Below are 10,000 nucleotides of genomic sequence, written 5' to 3'. Positions count from 1 at the left end.
TGTGTGTGTGTGTGTGTGTGTGCGTGTGTGCGTGTGTGCGTGCGTGCGTGCGTGCGTGCGTGCGTGGTGCGTGCGTGCGTGCGTGCGCGCGCGCCCAGCTGAACAGTGTCAGTCAGTCTCCACTCCAGACTATAAGAACAAGGCAGACAACAGGACAGTGTTCCTGATTTAGACCAGCGTCCAGCAGCTTATTTCTGAACCCGCCGCACGGAGACCATCATAATAATCTTATTTCTGAACCCGCCGCACGGAGACCATCATAATAATCTTATTTCTGAACCCGCCGCACGGAGACCATCATAATAATCTTATTTCTGAACCCGCCGCACGGAGACCATCATTATTTCTGAACCCGCCGCACGGAGACCATCATTATTTCTGAACCCGCCGCACGGAGACCATCATTATTTCTGAACCCGCCGCACGGAGACCATCATTATTTCTGAACCCGCCGCACGGAGACCATCATAATAATCTTATTTCTGAACCCGCCGCACGGAGACCATCATAATAATCTTATTTCTGAACCCGCCGCACGGAGACCATCATTATTTCTGAACCCGCCGCACGGAGACCATCATTATTTCTGAACCCGCCGCACGGAGACCATCATTATTTCTGAACCCGCCGCACGGAGACCATCATTATTTCTGAACCCGCCGCACGGAGACCATCATTATTTCTGAACCCGCCGCACGGAGACCATCATAATAATCTTATTTCTGAACCCGCCGCACGGAGACCATCATTATTTCTGAACCCGCCGCACGGAGACCATCATTATTTCTGAACCCGCCGCACAGAGACCATCATTATTTCTGAACCCGCCGCACGGAGACCATCATTATTTCTGAACCCGCCGCACGGAGACCATCATTATTTCTGAACCCGCCGCACGGAGACCATCATAAAATACTAGCACTTGGGGATCTGAAAACGGCCCAAAGTATTCTACTCATTTCCATCCATACCAAAATACGCTCTCCTGCCATTGCTCTTGACTATACGCACTCCTTTTTTTTAAAGTTATCTTTCGGGACATTCTTTTTAGTGGTGCAACCACTCCTATACAGCTATGTGTGTCCCTGTGTCCCTGGCTGGGTCGAGATCATGGATTTCACAATATCACGCCAGACTTCCCGGTCCTTCATTGCCATCCCCAGTTCCTGCTTACTGATGTATGTGTCAGCGATGACATCAGGGAACGACAGTTTTCTACCTCTGGTCTGCTTTGAGGCAGGACTCCAGAGAAGGGAAGATATAACCTAATTGTCAGCTCTGTAGCAGTGGCCGGCAAACGGTGTTGTTCTGGATCGGACTAGTGTAGAAACACGGGGAAGGTTGCCGTATATTAGATTAGTCGATGGGTGGCTCTTCAAAGACACATTTTGCGCTCTCATTAGAAGGCGGGTATAAGTGCCATTTAGCATGTTCAAGAAAATACTCATAAGGGTAAAGAATAGAAGAGGAACCAAGGGAAACAAAGTCAGATAAAACAAATAAAATTTATTAATTCATAACAGGAAGGCTGTCAAACATACATGAGGTTGAACTGGTCCCTGAGCTCTGCTGCTAGGATGGGGTCAAACCCAGAGGCTCTGCTCCTAGGATGGGGTCAAACCCAGAGGCTCTGCTGCTAGGATGGGGTCAAACCCAGAGGCTCTGCTCCTAGGATGGGGTCAAACCCAGAGGCTCTGCTCATAGGATGGGGTCAAACCCAGAGGCTCTGCTCCTAGGATGGGGTCAAACCCAGAGGCTCTGCTCATAGGATGGGGTCAAACCCAGAGGCTCTGCTCCTAGGATGGGGTCAAACCCAGAGGCTCTGCTCATAGGATGGGGTCAAACCCAGAGGCTCTGCTCCTAGGATGGGGTCAAACCCAGAGGCTCTGCTGCTAGGATGGGGTCAAACCCAGAGGCTCTGCTCCTAGGATGGGGTCAAACCCAGAGGCTCTGCTCCTAGGATGGGGTCAAACCCAGAGGCTCTGCTCCTAGGATGGGGTCAAACCCAGAGGCTCTGCTCCTAGGATGGGGTCAAACCCAGAGGCTCTGCTCCTAGGATGGGGTCAAACCCAGAGGCTCTGCTCCTAGGATGGGGTCAAACCCAGAGGCTCTGCTCCTAGGATGGGGTCAAACCCAGAGGCTCTGCTGCTAGGATGGGGTCAAACCCAGAGGCTCTGCTCCTAGGATGGGGTCAAACCCAGAGGCTCTGCTGCTAGGATGGGGTCAAACCCAGAGGCTCTGCTGCTAGGATGGGGTCAAACCCAGAGGCTCTGCTCCTAGGATGGGGTCAAACCCAGAGGCTCTGCTGCTAGGATGGGGTCAAACCCAGAGGCTCTGCTCATAGGATGGGGTCAAACCCAAAAGTGACTTCTAAATCCTGACAGTTTTCTGAAAAACCCTGTGTTTCTATGTCAGTGGTGCTCAAACTTTTTCATGTCGAGGACCCCCAGAATTATCTGTAATTGGCCGCCGACCCCCCCCCCCCCAGAAGCAAATATTTGAGTGAAAAACGTTCGCTGTGAAAGAATATATATTAAAAGATTTGCACACATTTTCACGATTTTTCTTTGAATATATATTCTTTCAGAGCCAACGTTTTTAACTCAAATCTTTGCTTCTGGGGGGGTCCCTGGAACACCATATTTTCAGATGGGGGTCGGCGGCCAAATAGATATTTTTTGGGGGTCCTTGACATGAAAATGTTTGAGCACCACTGACATATAAACATGGGTTTTTAACCATCTGAGAACCACTGACATAGAAACATGGGTTTTTAACCCTCTGAGAACCACTGACATAGAAACATGGGTTTTTAACCCTCTGAGAACCACTGACATAGAAACATGGGGTTTTAACCCTCTGAGAACCACTGACATAGAAACATGGGTTTTTAACCCTCTGAGAACCACTGACATAGAAACATGGGTTTTTAACCCTCTGAGAACCACTGATATAGAAACATAGGTTTTTAACCATCTGAGAACCACTGACATATAAACATGGGGTTTTAACCCTCTGAGAACCACTGATATAGAAACATGGGTTTTTAACCCTCTGAGAACCACTGACATAGAAACATAGGTTTTTAACCATCTGAGAACCACTGATATAGAAACATAGGTTTTTAACCATCTGAGAACCACTGATATAGAAACATAGGTTTTAACCATCTGAGAACCACTGATATAGAAACATGGGTTTTTAACCCTCTGAGAACCACTGATATAGAAACATGGGTTGTTAACCCTCTGAGAACCACTGATATAGAAACATACCCTCTGAGAACCACTGACATAGAAACATACCCTCTGAGAACCACTGATATAGAAACATGGGTTTTTAACCCTCTGAGAACCACTGATATAGAAACATGGGTTTTTAAACCCTCTGAGAACCACTGACATAGAAACATACCCTCTGAGAACCACTGATATAGAAACATAGGTTTTTAACCCTCTGAGAACCACTGACATAGAAACATGGGTTTTTAACCCTCTGAGAACCACTGATATAGAAACATGGGTTTTTAACCCTCTGAGAACCACTGATATAGAAACATGGGTTTTTAACCATCTGAGAACCACTGATATAGAAACATGGGTTTTTAACCCTCTGAGAACCACTGACATAGAAACATGGGTTTTTAACCCTCTGAGAACCACTGACATAGAAACATAGGTTTTTAACCCTGTGAGAACCACTGATATAGAAACATGGGTTTTTAACTCTTTGAGAGTTTCAAGGATTTCTATATAGTTTTTAGACTTCTCTATGGCAGAATGGCGTTTTTTAATGATTTATTGAAAATTCTCTGTTGTGAATGTGTGACAACGAAAGACCTTCAGAGAAAGCTTGGCTTGTCTGCTTCCAGGATGAACTGAGTTGATAAAATGTTTAGTTTTTGTGTTGGAAGCCATTTAAAAGAGCCTGCATTTACACTGGGTAGTGTTTCTAGGACAACAAAAAAAGTTATGCCCGGTTGAAGTTTTATTTTCTAAATAACTTTTTTTCTGCTGGGCGTACATAGCCATGCAATATCTCATTTTAAAGGGTGAGTTGTCTAGTTCAATTAAAATAAAATAAAAATCTTCTCACATGTACCACTGTAGATATTTTGCCATCTATAAATAGCATGGTCAGTCATGATCAATCTGACCTATCCAGCTAAAAGTCCCCCTAGCTCTGAAATGGAACATCATATAAACTCAATTCTTTTTTGGGGTAAAATTAGACATTCTAACGCACATTTTGATATATACCATGTTTACATAGTCTTACCAGTACCTTGTCTATTCATGCATGTATCTCAAAAACCTGTTGTGAAGAAACAGTTTTGATAAAAAACACATCCAAGGACATTGTTTTGATATGACTTTGTGCCCATGATATGTATCAAAATATAGACTTGAATGTATACTGTATTATAACAAAAAATTGCGTTCTTACCATCTACCGTTACAGAGTAAATCACAGTTGAAACTCGCTTAGTCAAACCATAAACCTCAGAATAGTGAACAAAATAGCCATGACAGGTCTAACTCATTGTAAAAGCGTCTTTTATTTTTTATGACTACTAACATAATACAATTATAATAAATATTACAGAAAATAAATAGGCCTACATACAAAACAGTTGTCCCCAAACTCCCCAGTGTCCCCAAACCACTGCATTCCAGTTGTTCTTGACGGTGTGTGTGTGTGTAGGCTAAATTTAAAAAAAACAACAACTGAAATGAATGAATGCATCCGGTTCAGTGTCGGAGAACTCCATCGCAGTCTTGACTCTTCGTCTTCATCATCATCATCATCATCATCATCATCATCATCCTCCTCCTCCTCCTCATCTGATGCCAGTTCTAAATATATAAAAATAAACATTTAGCTGTAGTCAGCCCGGCCAATAGCCAGTTGGGGGGGGGGCGGGGGACGTAGGCTATCTGACATCATCGTAATCATCATCATCACACGGAGACACACTAAACAATGTACAATCATGATTGTATACAATATACAATGAATGCGATTATCATGCAAGCTCAGACGTCAATGAAACGTCATACAGATCTTATATAATACGCTACTGTTAGCTTCACTCCCCGTCCCCCCTCCGATCCTTGTAGCAAGGTCATAACCACGCGTTGCTTCAGTAAACGATGCATGTTTGTTCTCCGTCTTTGTAGACAGTAAATAAAAGGAGCGAACATTACTCTAAAGATCAGATCGCCTATAAGGCACGCTACAATATAAAATACTTGTACTGCCATGCGTGCATGCCTGCTACGATACATTTGTACTGCACCAACCAACCGATCGACACCAACCCCCCCTCCAGCCATTAGCCAGCACCAATGCACCAACCCCCCCATTAGCCAGCACCTTTGGTGCTGGCTAATGGCTGGGGGCCATCGTGGTGAGTCATTCTGGCGTCATGATCTGACTAGTAGTAGTAATTATCCAAGCATCTATTTGTAGCGATCATCTTATGATTTCTGATCACTATAGAAGGGCATTTTCTACAATAAGATTACCTCAAAACATTCCGGGTTGATCGTCTTCTTCAATGGTTTCCCGGTATAGCTCATCGGACGACGATGGGGAGACAATGAAAAAAGGAGGGAGGGAGCAGCGAGTCTCGCTGTAAGCACTGGACCAGGGCTACTCCGCCTGGAGAAGGCGACTGGGACGCGTATGGATCAATACTACTACCACAAAACTCGCTCAAATAAATAGTACTGCTTTCAACTTTTTCTGCTAGAAAATCGCTCGGGCAAAACAGGCAAAACAATAAACTATGAAGACTCCCTCTGCCCCCACTGTTTACAGGGGGTGGGACCAGCTTCCAATGGCAACACGTACACGTGTGTCACGTGACACGGGTTTTCTGGGTAATGTAGTTGGAATATAAGCTCAGGAATTTAAACAGCGCTTCGGAGCATATTAATATGTTTAGATTAATCAAAAACTGTGAAGACGCCAATTGGCGTCATTGATCATTTACGGAATTCTGATGAAGACGCCAATTGGCGTCTTTCACCTTCTAAGGGTTAACCCTCTGAGAACCACTGATATAGAAACATGGGTTTTTTCAGAAAACTGTCAGGATTTATAGAAGACATTTTGTAGAATCGTCCTCAGGTCTAAATGGGTTAAACCTTACCTTTGCCCTGGATGTTAGTTTAAATACTTGGAACCACCTTTTAGCACATTTTGGACTGAGGTCGATTAAAAAAAAGGCTTCTAAATCCTAAAGATTTTCTGAAAAACCCATGTTTCTATGTCAGCGGTGCTCAACCTTTTTCATATCAAGGACCCCCAGAATTATCTCTATTGGGCCACGGACCCCCATCTCAAAATATGTCAAAAAAGCCAATATTTTAGTTAAAAATGTTCGCTCTGAAAGAATATATATTCAAAGCTTCGCGCCACATTTTCACGATTTAAAAAAAATAGCAGACCTACAAGCTCATAGCGCGCCACTCGGTGGCGCGCTATGAGCTTGTAGATCTGCTGTTTTCAATAGCTAAAGTATAACATAATGCTTAAAACACCAAAAGGGGTTCCCGCCAATTCTGGGTTAAAGACAGAAGTAGATCTGCTGTTTTTCAATAGCTAAAGTATAACATAATGCTTAAAACACCAAAAGGGGTTCCCGCCAATTCTGGGTTAAAGACAGAAGTGTTAAAGTGTACATCGTTGGCTCAATCCCCTGCGTTTCCTCCCTCAGAAAATCCTCCAGCTCCTTCCAGAGAGAATCCAGAGCCGATGGCAGTTCCACAGCATCGGTACTGCACGCATTCTACACACGCACACATGCACGTTATACACACACACACATGCACATTCTACACACGCACACATGCACATTATACACACACACGCATGCACATTACACACACACACGCATGCACATTACACACACACACGCATGCACATTATACACACACACACGCATGCACATTATACACACACACACATGCACATTATACACACACACACACGCATGCACATTATACACACACACGCATGCACATTATACACACACACACGCATGCACATTATACACACACACGCATGCACATTATACACACACACACGCATGCACATTATACACACACACACGCATGCACATTATACACACACACACACGCATGCACATTATACACACACACACGCATGCACATTATACACACACACACGCATGCACATTATACACACACACACACGCATGCACATTATACATACACACACGCATGCACATTATACACACACACACACGCATGCACATTATACACACACACACACGCATGCACATTATACACACACACACGCATGCACATTATACATACACACACGCATGCACATTATACACACACACACGCATGCACATTATACACACACACACGCATGCACATTATACACACACACACGCATGCACATTATACACACACACACACATGCATGCACATTATACACACACACACGCATGCACATTATACACACACACACACATGCATGCACATTATACACACACACACACACGCATGCACATTATACACACACACACGCATGCACATTATACACACACACACACGCATGCACATTATACACACACACACACACGCATGCACATTATACACACACACACGCATGCACATTATACACACACACACGCATGCACATTATACACACACACACACGCATGCACATTATACACACACACACGCATGCACATTATACACACACACACACGCATGCACATTATACACACACACACGCATGCACATTATACACACACACACACACGCATGCACATTATACACACACACACACACGCATGCACATTATACACACACACGCATGCACATTATACACACACACACACGCATGCACATTATACACACACACACGCATGCACATTATACACACGCACGCATGCACATTATACACACACACACACACGCATGCACATTATACACACACACGCATGCACATTATACACACACACGCATGCACATTATACACACACACGCATGCACATTATACACACACACACACGCATGCACATTATACACACACACGCATGCACATTATACACACACACGCATGCACATTATACACACACACGCATGCACATTATACACACACACGCATGCACATTATACACACACACACACGCATGCACATTATACACACACACACGCATGCACATTATACACACACACACGCATGCACATTATACACACACACGCATGCACATTATACACACACACACACGCATGCACATTATACACACACACACGCATGCACATTATACACACACACACATGCACATTATACACACACACACACGCATGCACATTATACACACACACACGCATGCACATTATACACACACACACGCATGCACATTATACACACACACGCATGCACATTATACACACACACACGCATGCACATTATACACACACACACATGCACATTATACACACACACACACGCATGCACATTATACACACACACACGCATGCACATTATACACACACACACGCATGCACATTATACACACACACACATGCACATTATACACACACACACACGCATGCACATTATACACACACACACGCATGCACATTATACACACACACACGCATGCACATTATACACACACACACATGCACATTATACACACACACATGCATGCACATTATACACACACACGCATGGACATTATACACACACACGCATGCATATTATACACACACACGCATGGACATTATACACACACACGCATGCACATTATACACACACACACTCATGCACATTATACACACACACGCATGCACATTATACACACACACACGCATGCACATTATACACACACACACGCATGCACATTATACACACACGCATGCACATTCTACACACACACGCATGCACATTATACACACACACACGCATGCACATTATACACACACACACACATGCACATTTTACACACACACACACGCATGCACATTATACACACATGCACACATGCACATTATACACACACACACGCATGCACATTATACACACACGCATGCACATTATACACACACACGCATGCAAATTAATCACACACACGCATGCACATTATACACACACACACACGCATGCACATTATACACACACACGCATGCACATTATACACACACGCACACATGCACATTATACACACACACACGCATGCACATTATACACACGCATGCAAATTAATCACACACACGCATGCACATTATACACACACGCACACATGCACATTATACACACACACACGCATGCACATTATACACACACACGCATGCACATTATACACACACACGCATGCACATTATACACACACACGCATGCACATTATACACACACGCACACATGCACATTATACACACACACACGCATGCACATTATACACACACACACACACATGCACATTATACACACACACACACGCATGCACATTCTACACACACGCATGCACATTATACACACACACACACGCATGCACATTATACACACACACACACATGCACATTATACACACACACACGCATGCACATTCTACACACACACGCATGCACATTATACACACACACGCATGCACATTATACACACACACGCATGCACATTATACACACACACGCATGCACATTATACACACACACGCATGCACATTATACACACACACACACACGCACATTATACACACACACACACACGCATGCACATTATACACACACGCATGCACATTATACACACACACACGCATGCACATTATACACACACACACACACACACGCATGCACATTATACACACACACACGCATGCACATTATACACACACACGCATGCACATTATACACACACACACGCATGCACATTATACACACACACACACGCATGCACATTATACACACACACACACACACGCATGCACATTATACACACACACACACGCATGCAC

General features: G+C 44.1%; 1 protein-coding gene across 1 annotated transcript in view; it reads left to right on the top strand.

The window, feature by feature from the left end:
- LOC306942652 (uncharacterized protein) overlaps positions 1–10,000 on the top strand; it is a gene marked incomplete at its 3' end in the record, with an annotated part of 92,298 nt that overhangs the window by 23,204 nt on the left and 59,094 nt on the right. Inside the window, exon 4 of the mRNA XM_079528660.1 lies at positions 6,725–6,782. Within this exon, the coding sequence (XP_079384786.1) occupies positions 6,725–6,782 (58 nt within the window). The remainder of the gene's footprint in view (positions 1–6,724; positions 6,783–10,000) is intronic.

The sequence above is a fragment of the Electrona antarctica genome, assembly GCF_951216825.1.
Source record: "Electrona antarctica genome assembly, chromosome: 18".
Taxonomy (NCBI): domain Eukaryota; kingdom Metazoa; phylum Chordata; class Actinopteri; order Myctophiformes; family Myctophidae; genus Electrona; species Electrona antarctica.
This window is presented reverse-complemented; position numbering and strand designations above follow the sequence as displayed.